Source organism: Saccopteryx leptura, chromosome 2, assembly GCF_036850995.1.
Source record: "Saccopteryx leptura isolate mSacLep1 chromosome 2, mSacLep1_pri_phased_curated, whole genome shotgun sequence".
In the NCBI taxonomy this organism is placed as follows: Eukaryota; Metazoa; Chordata; class Mammalia; order Chiroptera; family Emballonuridae; genus Saccopteryx; species Saccopteryx leptura.
In genome coordinates, this window is record NC_089504.1 from 321285181 (window position 1) to 321306093 (window position 20913).

The following is a 20913-nucleotide window of genomic DNA, read 5'->3' on the forward strand; positions in this document are numbered from 1 at the left end:
AGAGCGTCGGCCTGGCGTGCAGGGGTCCCGGGTTCGATTCCCGGCCAGGGCACACAGGAGAAGCGCCCATCTGCTTCTCCACCCCTCCCCCTCTCCTTCCTCTCTGTCTCTCTCTTCCCCTCCTGCAGCGAGGCTCCATTGGAGCAAGGATGGCCCAGGCGCTGGGGATGGCTCCTTGGCCTCTGCCCCAGGCGCTAGAGTGGCTCTGGTCACGACAGAGTGACGCCCCAGAGGGGCAGAGCATCGCCCCCTGGGGGGCAGAGCATCGCCGTTGGGCACATGCGGGAGTCTGTCTGTCTCTCCCTGTTTCCAGCTTCAGAAAAATGCAAAAAAAAAAAAAAAATACTTTATTGCTAAAAAATAGCTAACCATCACCCGAGTCTTCTGTGAGTCATAATCCTTTTTGTTTTTGTTAATTGCTGCTGACTGATTGGGATGGTGTTTGCTGAAGGTTAGGGTGGCTGTGACAATTTATTTATTTTTTTAATTTATTCATTTTTAGAGAGAGAATAGAGAGAACGAGAGAGAGAGAAGGGGAGGAGTAGGAAGCATCAACTCCTGTATATGCCTTGACCAGGGAAGCCCAGGGTTTCGAACTGGGGACCTCAGCATTCCAGGTTGACGCTTTATCCACTGCACCACTGCAGGTCAGGCGGCAATTTCTTTTTTTAAAAATTCTTTTATTTATTGAGTTTTTGGAAGAGGGGGGAACATCAATTTGTTGTTCCACTTCCTTACGTATTCACTGGTTGATTCTTTTATGTTCCCTGACCAGGGATCAAACCAAAAACTTTGGTGTATCAGCATAATGCGCTAACCAACTGCGCTACCTGGCTGGAGCCTGCAATGTCTTAAAATAAGAGGACAATGGCCTGACCTGTGACTCTTCCTTTCACTTGAACACTTAAGAGGTCATTATAGGGGTATTAACTGGCCTAATACCAATATCTTTGTGTCTTAGGGAAAGGGAGACTCAAGGAGAAAGAGAAACAGCTGGTGGGTGGACCAGTCAGAACTTAACCTTTACTGGTTAAGTTCTCCTTCCTATATGGGCGAGGTTTGTGATGGCCCGAAACAATTACAATAGTAACATTAAAGATCACTGAAGACAGGTCACCCTAACAAATTAACAATAACAGTTTGAAGTATTGTGAAAATTACCAAAATGGGACACATGGAGTGAGCAAATGCAGTTGGAAAAATGCCACTCACTAGATATGTGATCCTGGATCTCAGCCTCTTTGGCTCAATTTCTTTATCTGTGAAATGGAGGAATGTGAGCATTAAAATTACAGCCTATGTAGAATTGCCTAATACTGACCCTGGCCGATGTAATGTGCTCAGTACACAGTCACGTGAGCTCCAGTTCTCATTTGCTGTATAATGTTACATGGACAAAGTTCTTAATACACAGGAGGTCTTCCAAGAAAGCCTATCCTCCACCACTAGTGCTTTTTATTTTCTTTTTCTTTCTTTCTCTTTTTTTTTAACAAAATCTTGTGTCCAGGGATGACTTTCAATAGATCGCAGCGTGCTATGTAGGAAACCCAACCTGGAAGCAGGTCTTCTACAGATGGTTTAGAACCAGGTTCCCTATGAACGTGTGGTGTGTGACAGGCGAGGGGGCAGCCCCCTTTCTGGCTGCACCTCATTTCCTGGGGCAAGGGGCTCTCCGCACCAGAGCCCAGTCCCAAAGCGCGGCAGGATGGGGGGGGCACACGGCAGCTGGCTGGGGACTGACCTCACCAAAGCTTCATGGCGCTGCCTTATTGTTCCATCCAGGTGGGATTCTGACTTAGAGGCATTCAGTCATAATCCCACAGATGGTAGCTTCCCCCACTGGCTCCTTAGCCAAGCACATACACCAAATGTCTGAACCTGAGGTTCCTCTTGTACTGAGCAATATTACCATGGCAACACATCATCAGTAGGGTAAAACTAACCTGTCTCAGGATGGGTCTAACCTTCCCCCCCCCTTTTCCAAGTTGAGAGGAGGAGAAATAAAGAGATAAACTCTCACAAGTGCCCCAACCAAGCAACCCCTATCTAGGGGCCAATGCTCTGCCCATCTGGGGCTATACTGGCAACCAAGCTAATTTTAGTGCCTGAGGCCGATGTGCTCAAACCAATAGAGCCTTGGCTGCAGGAGAGGAAGAGACAGGGAGAGAGAGAGGGGGAGAAGGGTGGAGAAGCAGATAGTTGCTTCTACTGTGTGCCCTGACCGGGAATTGAACCCAGGACATCCACACACCAGGTTGATGCTCTGCCACTGAGCCAACTGGGCAGGGCCCTGGTGTTTCTCTGATTTGCACTCTAATCTCATCCTTATGGACTGCCATTCAGTCAGTGCTCATAGAATTTCCTATCCTGTTGTTCTCTACATGCAAACTTGTATTATGTTTCCATCCTCTCTGTGTTGCTTCTCCTGTAACCACTCAGCTAATCAGTGCAAAATAAAGAGGCTTCCGTTTGGGAGGCTGTTAATGGAAAGAGTCCTGAACTAGTGAGCCCCTGCTCTAAGACTGACCCTTGTAACAAAGGCGTGCAAGAAACCTGACCAGGCGGTGGCGCAGCGGATAGAGCATCGGACTGGGATGCAGAGGACCCAGGTTCGAAACCCCGAGGTCGCCAGCTTGAGTGCAGGCTCACCAGCTTGAGCACGGGGTCTCTGGCTAGAGCTTGGGATCATAGACATGACCTCCTACGGTTGCTGACTTGAGCCCAAGGTCGGTGGCTTGAGCAAGGGGTCACTTGCTCTGCTGTACCCCTGGGTCAAGGCACATATGAGAAAGCACTCAATAAAGAAGCAATCGCCTGACCAGGCAGTGGCACAGTGGATAGAGCATTGGACTGGGATGCAGAAGACCCAGGTTCGAGACCCCGAGGTTGCCAGCTTGAGCGCGAGCTCATCTGGCTTGAGCAAAAAAAGCCATCAGCTTGGACCCAAGGTTGCTGGCTTGACCCAAGGTTGGACCCAAGGTTGCGGTCTGCTGAAGGCCCGCAGTCAAGGCACATATGAGAAAGCAATCAATGAACAACGAAGGTGTCGCAACAAGAAACTGATGATTGATGCTTCTCATCTCTCTCCATTCCTGTCTGTCTGTCCCTGTCTATATCCCTCTCTCTGACTCTCTCTCTGTCCCTGTAAAAAAAAAAAAAAAAAAGAAGCAATCAACGAACAACTAAGATGCTGCAACAAAGAATAGATGCTTTTCATCTCTCTCCTTTCCTGTCTGTCCCTATCTGTCCCTCTCTCTGACTTTCTCTGACTGTCAAAATAAAAATAAAGTAAAAAATAAAAAGACCACGAGAGGGGCAGGCAGGAAGCTGCCCAGAAAACTGCAATCAGGGTCTCTGGCGAGACCCTGGGGTTGTCAACTCTGCACTCAAGTTTACTCAAGCAGTCAGAAACCAAGCTGAAGCCTGGGAAAGGCCTGCCCTCCCAAGAGGTTCTGGTTGGTTCTGTGGAACCATGAATGGCAGGCTTGGCCCAGCTATGAGATAGTTGGGAAGGGTTGCTCAAATCATGTGGATGGACAGAGAGAATGCTTCCCCTTACATTCTAAATTACAGATATCTAAATTACAGATACATGTTTAAAGGGAAAAAAAGGTGTTATCATATTAAATAATATATGACATAATATATATAGTGGCATATGGCATACATAATTTGTTAAATTTATCTGAATGAATGAATAAATGAGTATCAGTGATCAGGCATGCATCTTCACTTGATACTGGTGTGTGCATATTATTTTATAAGATTGTATTTGTCATTTACATTAGCTGCACACATTGTCATTTTCAGGTATCTTAGTTTGTTTAGCTATATTCAGTGTCAGACATTTAGATGGTTTCCAGCTGACCTGTGGTGGCGCAGTGGATAAAGCGCTGACCGGGAACACAGGTCACTGGTGTGAAACGCTGAGCTTGTCCGTCAAGGCACATATGGGAGTTGATGCTTCCTGCTCCCCCGCCCCCTTCTCTCTCTCTGAACTCTCTAAAATGAATAAATTAAAAAAATAAAAAAGGACGGTTTCAATTTGTTTTGCAACCACAAACAGTACTTCTATGAACTTTTTTTCTCTTTGGGACTAATGCCTTCTGAATTCCCAAAAGTGGAATTATGAAGTCAAAGGCCATGAAGTCTTACATATCTGGTTTCTGACATGGTCTGAAAGACTGAACCAATTTACAGTGCCCCAGTCACACATATTGGTGTCCTCATGCCTCTGCCAAAATTAGGTTTTGTTTTTAATAGTTTAATTATGTGCTTAAAAAAGTTATTTCTTTAACATCTAGTGATCTTTGTACTTTCTATGTGAAAACTTACCATCTGAGTTTCCTCAAATGTGATCAGCTGTAAACTGAAATTAAAAATTTAAATTATAATCCAGTTGTCCAATAACATATAAAAGTAAAGACTTCTTTCCCCATTAGTTATTTTTTCTGGTGTGTCTCACATTAACATCTTCTAACAGCTGAAGTCCACTGGAACCTATTTCAGTCCACTGGACTTTTTTCTGTTTATTCAGTGCCATATGTTTTTTATGATTGTGACATCATCTAAAACTCTGAAAGGGTAATTCTGCTCTTTGCCTTTCTACTACAAATAAAAATTCTCATCACAAGAAAATAATATTTGCTAATTATGTGAGGTGATGGCTGTTAACTTGTAGCAATCATTTCATACTATGTATCTAATCATTATTATATACCTGAGACTAATATTATATGTTAATTCTATCTCAGTAAGACCAGGGGTGAGCTCTTTGGAACATTTATCTGTTCTTTTTTGTTTGTTTGTTTCAATAAATATTTACTGGCCCTGGTCAAGTAGCTCAGTTGGTTAGAGTACTGTCTCAATTCGCCAAGGTTGCAGGTTCGATTCCCAGTCAGAGCACATACAAGAATCAACCAATAAATGCATAAATAAGTGGAACAACAAATTGGTTTCTCTCTCTCCTTTCCTCTCTAAAATCAATAATTAAAAATTTTTAAAAATAAATTTTTACTAAATGCCACTAAGTAAATATCATATATATACTACAGTATGTCCAAGGCACTGTGTTAGGACCCGTGTAGAAGGGAGAAAGCCGCTCCAGCGGGGGTTGGGTGGGGTGACAGATGAAATGCAAGAGGAGCTCTGGAAAGAAAGGCTTCTTCCAGATGAGGGCAACCCGAGTGCCTCAGGTGACAGCTGGGACTGAGACAGGCCGGGTGACTGGCGCTCCTGGGGGAGAGAAGAGCAGGGGCAGAAGCTCTGCTGGCTGCAACTCTGGGATCTGGGGGCGCCAGCAGTTCAGGTCAACTTGCACAAGGGCTAGGAGAGAAAGGGCAGACACCTGACTATGAAAGCCTTCAAATTCTCAACTCAGAAATTCCAGACTTGGTTCTGTTGATGATTAAAGCTGCCCGTTAGAACCACAAATGTGGCAGCTGTGTGGCCTTGGGACTGAGGATAGAGGGAAGACAGAGGCAGAGACCACGGATGCAACCCGCATCATCAGAAAGGCTAAGGAAGAGAGAATTTTCACAAAGTGTCCAGCCATAGGGAAGCAGATTTTTTGATGTTAAAGACAGTAAGTATCCCCTCCTTAGCACAGAACACTGAGCACCAAATATGTGGCAGCTCTACAGCCTGTCATGGAAAAATCTCTGAGATTATAAAATGAAAATCATGCCCTGGTAGGATAGCTTGGTTGGTTAGAAAAGCATCGCCTGGATGTTCAGAGGTTGCTGGTTCAATCCCTGGTCATGGCACATACAGGAACAGATCAATGTTCCTGTCTGTCTGTCTGTCCCCCTTCCTCTCTTGCTAAATTCAATAAATAAAAATATTTAAACATCATTTGTATTATACAGTATAAAATATGGTTCTGTGTGTTAAAGGGGTATTTACATGTGTGTATATGCATAAAAAATGGAAGATTAACCCATGAACTATATTCATAGGGGTTACTGCTAGGTGTGGGTTGAAGGGAGAGGGGGGATTTCAAATTTTTTACAATTTACTTCTAATGGTCTGTTTTCTGCTGAGCATGCGTTATTAAAACTGAGGCTATTGCCTGACCTATGGTGGCACAATGGGATAAAGCGTCGACCTGGAACACTGAGGTTGCCGGTTCGAAACCTTGGGCTTGCCTGGTCAAGGCACATATGGGAGTTGATGCTTCCTGCTCCTCCCCCTTCTCTCTCTCTCCCCTCTCTCTAAAAATCAATAAATAAAATATTTTAAAAAAAAAAAAAAAAAAACTGAGGCTATCAACAGCACCTATGCTGCAGTGAGGCCTGAGGAGGGTCACTGAATTTAGTAACTAGGGAGGAGCCTAATCACAACGAGGATTGGGAAGCCTTAGAAAATAGGCAGGAGTGACTGGTGGTCAGGAAGTACGGGTATAGGGTGACCACCGTCCTGGTTTGCCTGGGACGGTCTGGGTTTTCACACTGAAAGTCCAGAGCCCAGGAAAGCCCTCAGTTTTCCTAAGTGCAGGCGAGCCAAGAAGCTTCACGATGAAAATGAGCAAACAGGAACGGCGGCAAATTGAGAGACTTGAGGAATAAGAACAATTGAGGAGGGCTTTTTTTTTTTCATCAGGATTTAAATTTACTTTAGAAAAAGGATGGCTACTTTTAGGCACTTAGAGTCATTAGCAAAGTGTCACCAAGAAGTATAGAGAGTTTAAACCTACTTTAAGAAAAAATGTGGCTGTAATTAGTATTTGGATGTTGAAAACCGTACTTTTCATATTTACGTCCCTTGATACTCATGTCTTCTCTTCCTAAGAGCAATAATTTAATCTTATTTTCCAAGAAGCTGAGTACCAGACTATGCATCTCATTCATATATTATCTCATTTTTGTGGATGTCTGACAATGCCACATGAGGGGTTATTTGTTTAATAATTTATTTTTTTCCCATTTTACAAGTGAAGAAACTGGAGCCTCTGCCCAAGGTCATGCTGGATTAATTATGGCATTAATTATATTCCCCCTGATCCTGTCCCAATTTACATTTCCAGAGCACTGAGAGTCAGCGCGAACGCTCCTGCCTCAGTCTACAATGGGGAGCCTGGCACCCACTTCCCCTTCCCAACACTCACTGAGGATGGCGGGAAGGCTGGGAAACTGGCTTTCCATTGTTCCCTAGAGGAACTCAAGCCCACCACAGAGTCCCTCACTATGTCCTCTTACAGGGGATCCTGGAGAGAGATAAAAGAGACCCCCCATCTCCGTTCTGGGGTGTATCCTTGTGTGTGACATCTGGGTGCCTGTCACTCCTCGGCTCAGTTGAGCCCAAGAGGCAGTGACCAGGACCCCTGCATGTCCTTCTCTTGAGTCTGGAAGGAAGGGACATGTGCAGCTAGGCAGTAAGAGAGGAAGGGCATCCCAGGCAGAGGTACGGGCGCGTGCCGAGGCCTGGAGGTGGGGTGGCAGCGAAGGTTCAGGGAGGATGGAACAGTGCGTGCTAAGGATAACGGGGAAGGCGGGGCGGGGCGGGGCAGGGCGGGGCGGGGGACCTGGGATGAAGCTGACATTTCATAGTCCTCTTCTAGCAGCGCAACCACAGCCGTGGGGCAGAATGCAGTGAGAGGAACTGAAAAAGGGGAGAGGCAGGTCTGAGGCAGAGAGCGTTGGCCCACGCAAGCAGGGTGGAAGGGGTCTACACAGTCAAAGGGCTAGGGAGAGGGAACAGAGAGGTCAAAAGAAGAGAAAGAAGGGCAGAAAAGGAACTATCTATCCACTGGAGTTCCACATGAGCCCAAGGTCAAGTTTAGGGGAACAGCCCAACCTGTCCCCTAAGGGGCTGGATGGTCCCCAGGGCCACAGATGGCTTCATCCAGTTGCCCAATTGACTGACACAAGCCCTGAGGAGTAACAGCGATGTGCAGTGCCCAGGGTGAGTTCCAAGAGCTGTGTCACCACACCAATGGCCTACCCCACCCAGATTTATAGGATCCAAACACGAGAAAGTGGCCCCTCGCCGTCTCATGAAGGACTAAACCGAAAGAGACGCTTCCTGTCAGCAATGCCCAGGCCCTCCAAGTGCAGGGACCTCCACTGGAGGTGCAGGGCGAGGTGGGCTCCAAAGAACAGGCCGGTCATCCCTGATCTCAGCCCTGCACAGGCTTGGTAAGCATCCACGGACTGAGAGAAGAACCTGCGTCCCTGCCCTCAGGGAAGTTGGCGTGCGGGGCTGGGGCTGGCCCTTCCTCCATCAGGCCCCTCAGTCACTCTCTTATCTGTTCTTCCTCAGGGTGGCACCTTGGCTACCTTGAGGACACTTGGCAAGGCTCGCTCCCTGACTCTTGGGTCCACTGGACTGGGAGAAAGACGTGCCCAGACAGCTGGAGTGTAACAGAGGGTTGCCCACTCCACCCTCTGCCTGGAGCTCCCCTCAGGAGGACACAGGAGAGGGCTTGGGACTATGGGGGGAAACCCATAAAGGAGAATTATCCAGTCTTTCCTAGCATAAACCCTTGCAGTGCCTAATTTAATGGAGACAGCATGGTCTGGCACTGAAGTGTTCAGGTTCAGCAGCCACACCTGGGTTAGAATCCTGCTTTTACCACTTTTAAGTGTGTGGTGGTGCTGGTCTTGAACAAATGACTTCACATCTGTAACCTACTGCAGTGTGTGCAGTGGGTGACGACACCCCCCGGGCGGTGAGGCCTGGAAGAACTGTGCGGGTGAGCACTGAGCACAGCTCCTGCACAGGGCCGGGCATCCGGGCATCAGCCACTGCTCTGCTTCATGGCACTCCTCCACAGGGGCAGCAGGGCTCCTGCTTAATGCTTATATTTGTGGTGAATCCAAATGAATACCCTTCTGAGAATTTCAAGGTACTTCTGAAATGATCTTATCAGCCCAAGTCACTGTACCATGTAAGCATCAGAAAGCCGAGGTTCTCTAGCGTGAACAAATAGGGGCCAAGACCCAGGCCTCCTGCTCCCCTGCCTGCACCCTCACCTTGCCTAGGTGAACCCAGGGGGAGGATCCCAGCACCAACCACAGCTCAGGTAGCACCACCCTCACCTCACGGTGGCAGCTCAGAGAAGGTGAGAATGGAACATGGAAGATTCGTCTGGCTGACTCTGACAGGAGCAGCAAGTACCTGATGCCTTTCAAATGGAATGCCTCCCTCCCTGTCCTTTAGACAGCAGGAGTCTGTCCCCACAGGAAGATTTCTCAGGTCTCCTCACTCCTCAGGCTGCATCTCTGAGGCTCCCAGCAACTCTTTCCAATCTGAACGTCATTCCTCTGCTCAGAAACCTGCAGGGGTTCTCCAGGGTCCCCAGCCACCTGCTGGCAAGTCGCCCCCCAGTTTTGGTTTCTTTCAGTGGAGTTTTACATCCCTGCCCTACTCAAACTCTGGACCCCAACCCAGCAGGTGACCACATAACTCCCAGAACAGCTCCAATGACCTTCCTGGTGCCTCCCTCTCTGCTTCCCTCCCTGCTTCTGCAAAGCCTGGTCCCACCCAGCCTCTCTCCCTGCTTCCCTCCCTGCTTCTGCAAAGCCTGGTCCCACCCAGCCTCTCTCCCTGCTTCTGCAAAGCCTGGTCCCACCCAGCCTCTCTCCCTGCTTCTGCAAAGCCTGGTCCCACCCAGCCTCCCTCCAGAGAGCCTTGCTAACCCTTTGCCCCAGTTTCTCCAGCCTCTAGACATTAAGTATCCGTAGCCCCAGTTTGTATTTTTCTGAAGCTGGAAACGGGGAGAGACAGTCAGACAGACTCCCGCATGCGCCTGACCGGGGTCCACCTGGCACGCCCACCAGGGGCGATGCTCTACCCACCAGGGAATGATGCTCTGCCCCTCCGGGGCGTCGCTCTGCCGCGATCAGAGCCACTCTAGTGCCTGGGGCAGAGGCCAAGGAGCCATCCCCAGCGCCCCGGCCATCTTTGCTCCAATGGAGCCTTGGCTGCGGGAGGGGAAGAGAGAGACAGAGAGGAAGGAGGGGGGAGGGGGGAGGTGGAGAAGCAAATGGGCACTTCTCCTAAGTGCCCTGGCCGGGAATGGAACCTGGGTCCCCCACACGCCAGGCTGACGCTCTACCGCTGAGCCAACTGGCCAGGGCCCGTAGCTCCAGATTTTTACTTACTAGTCCTGTGATCCAAAGTAAATAATTAAACCCCTTTTCACCTCCATTTTCTTATCTGCAAAATGGGCCTAACAATTCCTACTTCCTTGGGTTATTATCAGAATGAAAAACAAAAAAATTGCATGTAAAGCTCTTAGCATGGCTCCTGGCCTTGAGTAGATGCCTCACCAATGGAATCCCGCCTCCCCACCCTGTTAAATGTGTCACGTTTTGTTCTCCAACACTTCCTTTTTGCCAAGGAAGCATCTCACCCTCTTCTGTACCTTCCCTCCTCAAGTATTTGGCTCAGCACCGCACAGTGAACACTACTCAAAAAATGCAGTCATTTAACAAATTAACAAAGAGGTCTCGGGCCACACGCTTTGGGGGACATCCCATGAAGGTAGGGAAAAGATGGGTTCTGCCAGCCCACACCACGAAGGCACCGCCACCCTGCTGCCCCAAGGGGCGCTGCGGTGCTCCAAACTCTCATCCCATAGGAAGCCACCCACTGGCACCCGTGTCCCTAGGGCGAGTTTCACCCCAGCAGCAGTGGCCTGCCAAGCCAAATCCTGGCTCCCACAAGCATTTCCTAGAGCCATTTGGATGAGGAAGGAATCTGGCCTCAAGGAGGAGCATTCTGGACAGAGGGAACAGTTAAGTGCAGGAGAGGACTCACAACTTCACCCTCCTCTTCCTCACCTGCTGCCATGGAGACCAGGCCACCCCACCTCAGGCCTAAGCTTCCTTGGTGGGGGCTGTGAGCCTGGGGGAGGTGACTGATGCAGTGCCAATGCTAAGTAGCACTACAAGTGCAGGGACATAGCCCGAGGGAGAGCAGGGACCAGGAGGAGACTGGGAGGCAAAGGCGGCTCTCCAGGAGACCTCCCTGACAGGGCCTCTCACTAGACACTTACAGCTCCTTTTGTCAAAAGCTCCAATGGGGGGGGGGGGGGGCAGTCAGCACTCTGGCCATGACTCTCCCAGGGGCCTGGCTTTAAACTGTGTTCTGGGTCTCTGGAATGGCTGTCCGCCTCCACCTCTCCACCCCTCCACCCCTCCACCCCTCCTACCTTGCCTGTCTTCTGGGTTCCTTCACAGAGCAGCAAGATACTAGCAGGAGTACAGGGGGCAGGGTGAACTGCAGTGGGAGGGGGAGTTCCTGCCTGGTTTGTGTTGGTGCACATTCAATTCCAGGTGGGTCTGAAATTCAGCAGGGAGGCTCGGTTTGGTGTGAATAGGGTCAACCTGGCCTCCACCTCTTCCATTGGCACAAAGCAAGCAGATAACGTACGTGTTTTGGAAGCAAAAGTCACACCTGGCCGGCAGACCAATTCGGCAAGCAATGGCCATGGGGCTGTCTGGACTTTGCACAAAATTGCAAACACTGCACTGACTGTCCCCTCTCACTCACCCCCATCCCCAAATTAAAAAAAAAAAAAAGGCAAGACGGAGCTGGGCCCAGCACTGGGGCTGTAATGACTGCACTCCCTGGCAATCCCAGCTGTGCCTCATGCAAGCCCCCCAGGAAACGGATCTGCCCCTTTAGCTCTTATTCTCTTGGAGAGGGTTCTGTCTGTCCCCATACTTCATTGCCACCATTTAGAAAGAGCAGCAGAAAGAGAAGTTACTGCTTAAGGTTTTTGTTTTTTGTTGCTTGGGTTTTTGCATCTTTAGCAGCTCTTTGGCCGCCCAAGATCTGTCTACTCTGGAGGGGTGCCAGTTTGGTCAGATCCGCCTACACAACACACACACACACTCCCTCCGCCGCCCCCCCCCCCCGGCCCCCCGCGCCCCTCTCTCGTTGTCCAGACCGTTGCTGCATCCTGGTGGCACAAAACTGGCCCACAGAACTCGGTTCAAGCAATGAGGATGCCGCATGCCACAAATTGCCCTTTAACACCAAGTGCAGAAAAGAAAATTATAAACACCCTGAGACTGCAGGAAGGCACACAAGCCCTTACGAATCATTCAAAAACAATCGCAACGCATCAGTCCTGGGAGAAGCAAAAAGACCTGCCTGGCGTCACTGGATGGAGCCTCCAGTTCCTGCGGGCACGCCCCGCAGGTCCCGAGGCCGAGGGTAGGGCCGATGCCGGGTGGTCCGGGAAGGCCGGCTCGGGGGTCCTCCAGGAGCCCGCCCTCTTCCTCCGAGGCTGCTCGAGACCCCCGGGCTCCCCTCCCCCCGTCGCCCGCCACATCTGGTTCCACTCAGATCCTCCCCCACCTCCAGGCGCGCTCCTCCCCCTCTCCTCCCAGCTTTCAGAAAAGCGGAGACGGGTTTTTAAAACCCAGTCTCTCACACACACACACATACACGCACACACACACGCATACGCACACGCACGCACACACGCTTCTGGGAGAAAAAAAAAAAGGGAGGGAAAAGTCGAGAAGAGAGGCCCGCTGCCCGGCGTTCCCCGCGCCCGGCCCCCGAAGTTGGCCAAGTTGCCAGCACCTTACCCGGGAGAGCGGCGGCAGCGGCGTCCCCGGGGGCGTTGGGGCGGCCCAAGTGCAGACCCCCTAGAAACAGGACCCAGAGCAGCAGGTGACCAAGCCAGGGCGCGGGGGCCGGTCGGCGGGGCCCCATGCCCGTGGCGCGCCGCTCGCGGGACGCGGGGACCGAGGGCGCACGGGTGCTGTGCGCTGTGGCAGCCGGGGCGCTGGGCTGTGATGACCGCCCGCGAGGGGCTCGCGTCTTCCTCCGGGTCGGAACGAAGTGATGCCTCCTGGGGAGAGGAGGAGAGGAGGAGGGAAGGAGGCAGGCCGGGCGGAGGGAGGGCGGAGGGAGGAGCGCAGAACCCGGGAGGGGGGTGTGAGGGGCAGAGGGGAAGGAAAGCGGGCCGCGTGGGAGGGGTATGGGTGGGGGGAGGCGCGGGCGGGAGGGGGGTCGGGGCCGTAGAGAGAGCGCTGAGATGGGGGAGAGAGGAGAGGTAGAGGAGGATCCGCGGGGTCGAGGAAGACTCCTCGCGCTCTCTCCTTCCCGTGTCCCTCTCTCCCCGCTTCGGCTTCCCTCTCTTCACGGTCGGGCGCGGAGCCCCAGACGCTGCGTCACAACTCCCCGGCTGGCGCGGGCGGGGAAGCAACTGCAAAACTTTACGCAAACTTCGCGGAGTGGCGGGATGTGGACTGCGAGGCCCTGCTGGGCGGGGGCGGGGGCTCGGGCTCGGGCTCGCGGCTGACCCAGGCGGCCGCACCGGGCTGCTGGCGCGCCCTCTATCCCGCCTCTTTCTGCCGACGTCTCTAGCCGCCGAGCATCCGTTACCTTCTCTCCTGGAGGACCCCCTCCTCCGGTCTAGTGGGGAAGGGGCGGGGCCCAGAGCTCCGCCACCCGAACGAAGATGGGGGGGGGGGGGGAGGCAGGGCTCCTGTGCCACGGGTGGAGCGCAAACCTTTGCACGTCTTGTTTCAGTATTTGCGTGACCTCTGTGTCAGCGTCCCTGGCGCAGAGGGATGTAGTGGTTTTGCTAGTTGGGGCTGCATCCAGAAAGCTAGGGAAAATATGTCCACTGGATGTCCCGTAAGACAGACATCACCAGCAACTGGATAGCTGGCTGGTTGCAAAGGACCAAATGGAAATTTCATAAAAGGGAAGACAATCCACAGTTATTTTGTATTATGCAACAGGTCACCGCAGTGCAGAGCACTGGAGTGGGAATCAGGATGTTGGAGTTGAGCCCCACTTCTACCTCTGATTCCGAGTGACAGTGGAAAAGTCGCTTGGGATCTCTGGGCTCAGAGCCATACTGAGACATTTAGAGACCCTAAATGCAAAGAAGATTCATGTCCTCCCACCATGAGTAATCAAATAAAAACACTATGAAACTAATATAAATTTTATTGTTTCCTGCGCTGTCCACCTTGGTGCTATTTTTGGAAATAACTTTTTTTTTTTCATCTTTTTTTTTACTACTTTGCCTTGGGTCTTTCCCCATCTCTGTAGTGAGAGTGTAGGGCCAGAAATGCTCTTCCCTTCTCTGCTGGGCTGAAATTCTTGGCAAGTATGGGTACAAAGCATGCAGGGCCCCAGAGTGGATACCCACTGAAATACCCTAGAGTCCCCTGGAAAAGAGTCCCACTATCTGCATTTCGCCCTAACAAATGGTTAGCAGCTTGACCAAAGAAACCCATGGCACTCCATAGCTAGCTTAGGCAGGTCTGACTGAGCCATGTCCCTTCCTTCTGGGGACTGCTGCTTCACTGAAGCCCTTTGGGGCACTCCTTCTGGGTGTGGCCTGTCCTGGGACCCCAGGGTTCTGCAGGCCACACCCAGAAGGTGGCCATGCTGGGGCCACCTCAAAGGTCATCCTCTCGGCCCCCTTTCTCACATTTCTCCTGTTATCTACAAGGGGTTTGAAGATTTGCCAGCTTTATCTAAGTTGTCTTTTTTCCCTGTCTTGAGCAGCCAAAACACAGGATGTGTCTTCTCAAAGTCAACTTCCAGGCTTCCATCAGCTCGCTTATCTCTGGATGTGCTGGCCACAGTCCTCACCATATTTCCCCTTTCCTCTGAAGGGGAACGCAGGCAGGGCTCCCAAGTTCTGGAACAGAGTTGGATGGCCCTGCCCCATTAGCCCAAGCAGGTTTTGGCATTCCTTCCAACAGCAAGGCAGAAGCCAAATGCCAGACATCAGCAATGAATGACGTGGGTCCAGAAAGTCCACCACTTGCCAGCACCAGTCCAGGGTGCCCAGCACACAGATACTCATTTCTTTGTTTACCCAGGTAAAATTCAACAACCAACTGCTAGCCTTGTGATTCGTTTACACAGGTAAAATTCAACAACCAACTGCTAGCCTTGTGGTTAAGGAAGCAAAGATTAGCAAACCAGGTAGCATCCCTGGAAGAGTTTTGTTTAGTGAGGAATATAGACACATTTTTTGCCACAGTCCAAGCAGAGAAAGCCACTCAAGGGCTGAGGAGCACGAAACTGTGTTTCCCTAGCAGGGACCGATGTCTGCTCCTCTGATGCACTGTTCTGTCTAGGATGAGACTTCCTGCTTAGACAGCCAGGGTGACACACTGTATTCTGCTGATTGTCTGGGCCCACGTCCGTGGCCACCATCTGTCTTAGATCTTGAGCTCACAGGGCAAAGAGCTGGGCCACGTCTGGGCAATTCTCCCTGTGGCAAATCCAGCCCAGTCCCCCACTGCTTAAAGATCCTGTGCAGGATCAGTTGTCAATGAAACATGATCACAGTCTGCAGGCATGTTGGGTGTTGTGAGGGCTGGGTCTTTCAGAGGGATCCATCACCAGCACCCAGACCCTCATCTACATCCAAAGAAGGGTCAGTGTGCTCTATGCTCACACCCTCCTCACCATTCCTGCTAAAACTCAGTGGACCAGTCATTTATTAGCATGTGCCAGGCATCAGGGTAGAGGCTGGGGACTTAGTGAACTCTACATAGGACCCGGGTCAGGGAATTTTTGCCAAGATCATATTTGCTATAGTGGAATCGGTAACAGTCAAACACTGACTTTTAGACCAATATGGGCACAGTAGGTCTGCTGATTCCATCAAACCAGTTTAGTGGAAGAAGCAGACTTTAGAGCCTGAGGGACCCCAATTAGAATCCTAGCTCTCCCACTTACTAGCTTTGGTGAGTTCCTGAAGCTGTCTCTGTGCTCACAATTCCTATTTGTAGATGGAGCAGCAATTCCTACCTTGTCCTGAAAATTAAGAAATGTTCTATATAAAGGGGTGATGGCACGGCCCCTGGACAAAGATGTTCAGGAGTGCTGGTCCCCTCCCTGCTTCCCATCTTCCTTGGCCATTTGGATATCAGGTTTCTCCTTTGCTCCTTACTCCTGTTCCTGCTTGCGTCTCCAGCCCACCCCTGTCCCCACCGTCCCCAATGATTGATTGCTGCTCAGGTCAGTTTTATTGGTATTGCCACAAAGTGTTTTCCTTCGCCCAAGAGAACAGTACAGTCTCCCTCCCTGCCTGAACACCTTCAGTTTCACTGTATGGACAAAAGCAGTACTCTGAAGTGTAACTGAATCCTGGTAGAAGCACCTCATGCTGGCTTTGGCTGGTAAATGAATGCCTGTCTGTAAATTAGTGTGTGTTTGTGCCAGCATGGGGCAGGGTGGTGAGTCTAGGCCTGGGGGCTGGAGTTGAGTTGGAATTCCAGTCTGCCATTCACTAGCCACATGTCCCCAAGCAAGTCACTTCTTTCCTGAGTCTTAGGTACCCTTTGCCATATATGCTTTGGTGTCATTATTCCCAGTGCTTAGTGTTCCTCTCACATTAATATCCTCTTTCCTGGGCTTGGTGGCCTCTCCAACCAGAGGGTGCCCTGGGGAGCAGGACAATGTCCCTAGATTCTGCTGGCACGTCACACCTATGACAAAAGCTCGTGAAAGGAAAACACAAGACAAAGAATGCAGTTGGATGACAACGGTAGGAAAATGGAAGAGAAATGTGGTCAGTCCTTACTGAGGCAACTGGAGAAGGGGGTGTGAACCCAAGGGGTATCTAATATTCCCCCCACTGTCATCCTTGCTAAGCCAGGGGAGAAGCCTGGCCAAGCTCAGGACTGGCCTGGGCGGATGCCACTCTCTCTACTATCTCCCTGGCGTCCCTGAAGCTCAAACCCTTGCCTCTCCACGGAGGCAATCCACCCTTTGATTCCATGTGGCCACCCCCTTGTCTGCAGCACGGAGGATCCCCAAGGGACTGGGCTAAGGAGGGAAGGCAGGCTTGGGTTTCAGAAAGACCCAAATTTAATTTGGCTCCACCTCTTCCAGGTTGTATGACATTGGGAAAGTCCGTTAACCTAAAGCAGTGATTTTCAACCTTTGTTTCTCACACACTCATAAACTAATTACTAAAGAAAAGGGGGCCCTGACCCTCTTCTTCCTTAGTAACTAATTTATTTGTGCCATGAGATGAAAATGGTTGTATTTAATCAGGGGCACTGACCTTAGTAATTAGTGTGTGTTTGTGCCATGAAAAAAAAAGGTTGAAAATCACTGACCTAAAGGAACTATTTTTCTGGCATCCATACTACTAGGGAATTTTATGGCTGGCCTTCTCCAGACTGGTTTGCACCATGATGGCCACAGATATAACCTGAGAAAAATTCTGCCCACTTTCCCTAGGTTGTTCCCCGTCACCCTTCAGTTGGAGAACACCTAGAAGCACTTCCACCCCCTCCACCCCCAGGAGGGCTGCTGAGTTTGGATCCATTCACTTTTAGTCCAAGGCCTACATTAGATTTCCTTTAAAAGGACTCCCAAGTCCCAGCCTTTTCTTTCCCTCTTCTGGGAAGCAGCAAGTGCTGGCTTGTTCCCCATGGGTCTAGAAGTTTGGACAAGGACTCCCAGTTAGAGGAGTCACCGAGTAATTTCTGCAGCTATCAGCAGGGACAGCCCTAGACTAGACAGAGTAAGCTGAGCCAGCCACTGAAGCAGGGGTCACAAATGGAATGTCTCTAGGATCCTTATTGGCTCCAGCTTCCTCTTGTAGGCTTTGGCAGGCTGGGGACAAGCTGGCCACCAGGGGTTCAGAGATGGGCAGAGGTTGGCCTGAGGCGCAGTTGCAATTGGGTGGGATATAGTTCTACTGCCCCACCCAACCGGTGCTGGAGCTCAGGAGAGGGGTGTCACATCACCCTGCCTGCTCTCCAGGGCCTCTGCAACCTGTAACTATAGTTCCACTGAGCCTGTCCTTGCACTGAGGATGAGGCTGAGCCAGGAGTTAAGGCCTAGTCCGGTCCCCAGATCTGGCTGGGCTGGTGGCATCTGTACCTCTCTTTCTCCAACATGTCATCTGAGGCTGCTTTCTGGTTCCTGACTCCCACTCCCCAACGTGGGAAAGACAGGCAGAATGAGGTTTTCTCTAGTCTCAGTACTAAACTAGTCCAACCTTCTGAGGCTCTTCACTGTGACCCAGTGGTTCTCAAAGTGTGCGCCAGGGCACACTGGTGTGCCCTAGAAGATTTCCAGGTGCACCCTACGGTATTCCAGAGAAATATGTACCTGTTGGGGACCAAAAAACCAAAAGGGTTTTTAGAGTTTAAATTTTTGGGGAACAGAGATGTGGGGAATTGGCTGTAAGCTGACAGTCTGCACAACCCCCCACCCCACTTGCCTGATTAGGTTGCAAAAGGCTGTTTAGCTGTGGTGCTGGATTGTTTACAAGACCCCCCATGTTCCCCGGAAAGACTGGAGGCAAGTTTCTTCTATCCTTTGTTTGGTGTAAAGTTAAGATGATATGTATGGTGGGGGTTTTGGATTAATGATTAAACATAAGGAATTGTCTCTTGAAGAAGAATATGTGGCCTGGCCTGTGGTGGCGCAGTGGATAAAGCGTTAACCTGGAAATGCTGAGGTTGCCGGTTCGAAACCCTGGGCTTGCCTGGTCAGGGCACATATGGGAGTTGATGCTTCTAGCTCCTCCCCCCTGTCTCTCTCTCCTCTCTCTCTCTGTCTCTCTCTCTCCTCTCTAAAATGAATAAATAAAATAAAAATTAAAAAAATAATAATAATAAAGAAGAATATGTGGCAATATCTAAAAAAGCTTTGAACATTTTACTACAATTTTCAACATCCTATTTATGTGAATTAGTATTTTCTACCCTCAACACAAGAGTAAAAAGAGAGAAATTATTCAATGTATTGATGAGGAAATGAGAGTTAGCCTTTCAAATATATGCCCAAACATTGAAGAAATTGCTAGGACACATCAGTCTCATGTTTCTCATAAACACAAGAATGAAAAAACTTAACACATTTGTGCCGGAACCTGCCGAATTTACTAAATCTTACTAAGAATGTATCTATATATATATAAAAAATAACTTTTTAAATCTTTTTTTATTTTTAACCCCTTTTTTTACAATTTCTAAAAAGCGTAACAAAAAATATAACAAAAAATTTTAATGTCAAAATAAACAATTTTGTTGTATTTATTTTAATTACCATAAAAGGACGCTTGGACTTTATATATATTTTTCTTTCATATTTGACTTAATTATTATAACATATTTCTCAGAAATTTGTATATAGTGCGCCTACAATTATTTGTAGGATTTTTTTTTAATTTTTTTTATTCATTTTAGAGAGGAGAGAGAGAGAGACAGAGAAAGAAGGTGGGGAGGAGCTGGAAGCATCAACTCCCATATGTGCCTTGACCAGATAAGCCCAGGATTTTGAACCAGCGACCTCAGCATTTCCAGGTCGATGCTTTATCCACTGCGCCACCACAGGTCAGGCTATTTGTAGGATTTTAAATGCGCCCTGACTTCGAAAAGTTTGAGAACCACTGCTGTGACCCAAAGGCCGAACAGGCGGGGAGGTGGCCCTGCACGTGCAGAATCTCCCTACCCATCCTTTCCACCCGAGCCCCTGGTGGAACAGAGCCCCAGACCAGTATGGAAGCCAGATGGCTACACCCAACTGGCCCACAGCCCACCCTAGTTCCAAGAGGGTACCCAGACCTTCCACAGCCCCCAGTGAGGCAGCAAGAAATAAGACTGCAACACCAGTGGATGGTGATCAGCATTTTAAAAATTAAGTAAAACACTAAATATCAGAGTACACTGCATGTAAGCTAAGTTCTATTCTATGAAATATGTTGTTACTGTGGGTTGTCATCAAATTTGAAAAATACTGCTATTCAAGACTGGGAATCCGCTATGCAGGGTCCCTGGCTGTCCCTGCCTACCTCTGATCTGCTCACTCCCTGACCAGACCCCATCTAACACTGCCTCCACCTCCTCCCACTCTCACATCTAAGGTTGCTCACCCCCATCTGTCCAGCCCTCTTCTTCTGGGCACCATGTTTCAGCAGGCCAAAGTACGTCTCACTCCTTCAACCGAGCCCTGGGCTTGCCGAGGGGGCCAGCTGTCTTGGTGCCAAGTGAGACACACCTGTGGGAAGGCGGCAAAGTAAGGGGAAGAGGCGCTGCGGGCTGTGAGAGCGTAGAGGAGGGGGTGCAGCAGTGCCCTGGCCAAGGCTGGAGGTGTGACAAACATTTTGTACGGGAGGAGCACAGCAATTAGGAAGGACCCTCTGCTTCAAACACTGCCTTGTCTCATTCTATTTCATTCTGTCCATCTTTCAAAGCCCAGCTCAAAACCATTTCCCCAATCACCAGGGGCCTCATCTTGCTCTTATAGAATTTATCAGCTCCCTGCTTGCATTTATTACATTTAACTTTTTTTTAATGTTTATTTTATTGATTTTCAAATAATTTTTTTTAATTTTTATTTATTTTTTACAGAGACAGAGAGTGAGTCAGAGAGAGGGATAGATAGGGACAGGCAGACAGGAACGGAGATATGAGAAGCATCAACCATCAGTTTCTCGCTGCGCATTGCAACACCTTAGTTGTTCATCGATTGCTTTCTCATATGTGCCCTGACCGTGGGCCCTCAGCAGACCGAGCGATCCCTTGCTGGAGTCAGCAACCGTGGGTTCAAGCTGGTGGGCTTTTCCTCAAACCAGATGAGCCCACACTCAAGCTGGCGACCTCGGGGTTTCGAACCCGGGTCCTCCGCATCCCAGTCCGACGCTCTATCCACTGCGCCACTGCCTGGTCAGGCTATTTTATTGATTTTATAGAAAGAGGAAAGGAGAAAGTGACAGGAACATTGATATGTTTCTGTATGTGCCCTGACCAAGGATCAAACCGACAACTTCTGCTCTTTGGGACAATGCTCTAACCAACTGAGCTATCTGGCCAGGGTGATAATCTTCCTTAAAGCAGGGGCCAAGTCTGATGTTCCTTCTTACTTCCCAGCCTAGCCCAACAAATTATAAAAAGACTCTCAATAGATACGTTTTGAGTGGATGTATGAAGTTTACAGACCAGGAATCCACTA

At 49.8% G+C, this 20913-nt stretch overlaps 1 protein-coding gene across 2 annotated transcripts in view; it reads right to left on the reverse strand.

Moving 5' to 3' along the window:
- Positions 1-12912, reverse strand: part of MRC2 (mannose receptor C-type 2) — a 68665-nt gene extending 55753 nt beyond the window's left edge. For both annotated transcript variants that reach the window (XM_066363089.1, XM_066363088.1), the window contains exon 1: positions 12546-12912. In XM_066363089.1, coding sequence (XP_066219186.1) covers positions 12546-12672 — 127 coding nt within the window. In that variant the 5' untranslated portion in view covers positions 12673-12912. The remainder of the gene's footprint in view (positions 1-12545) is intronic.
- Positions 12913-20913: the final 8001 nt, after the last annotated feature.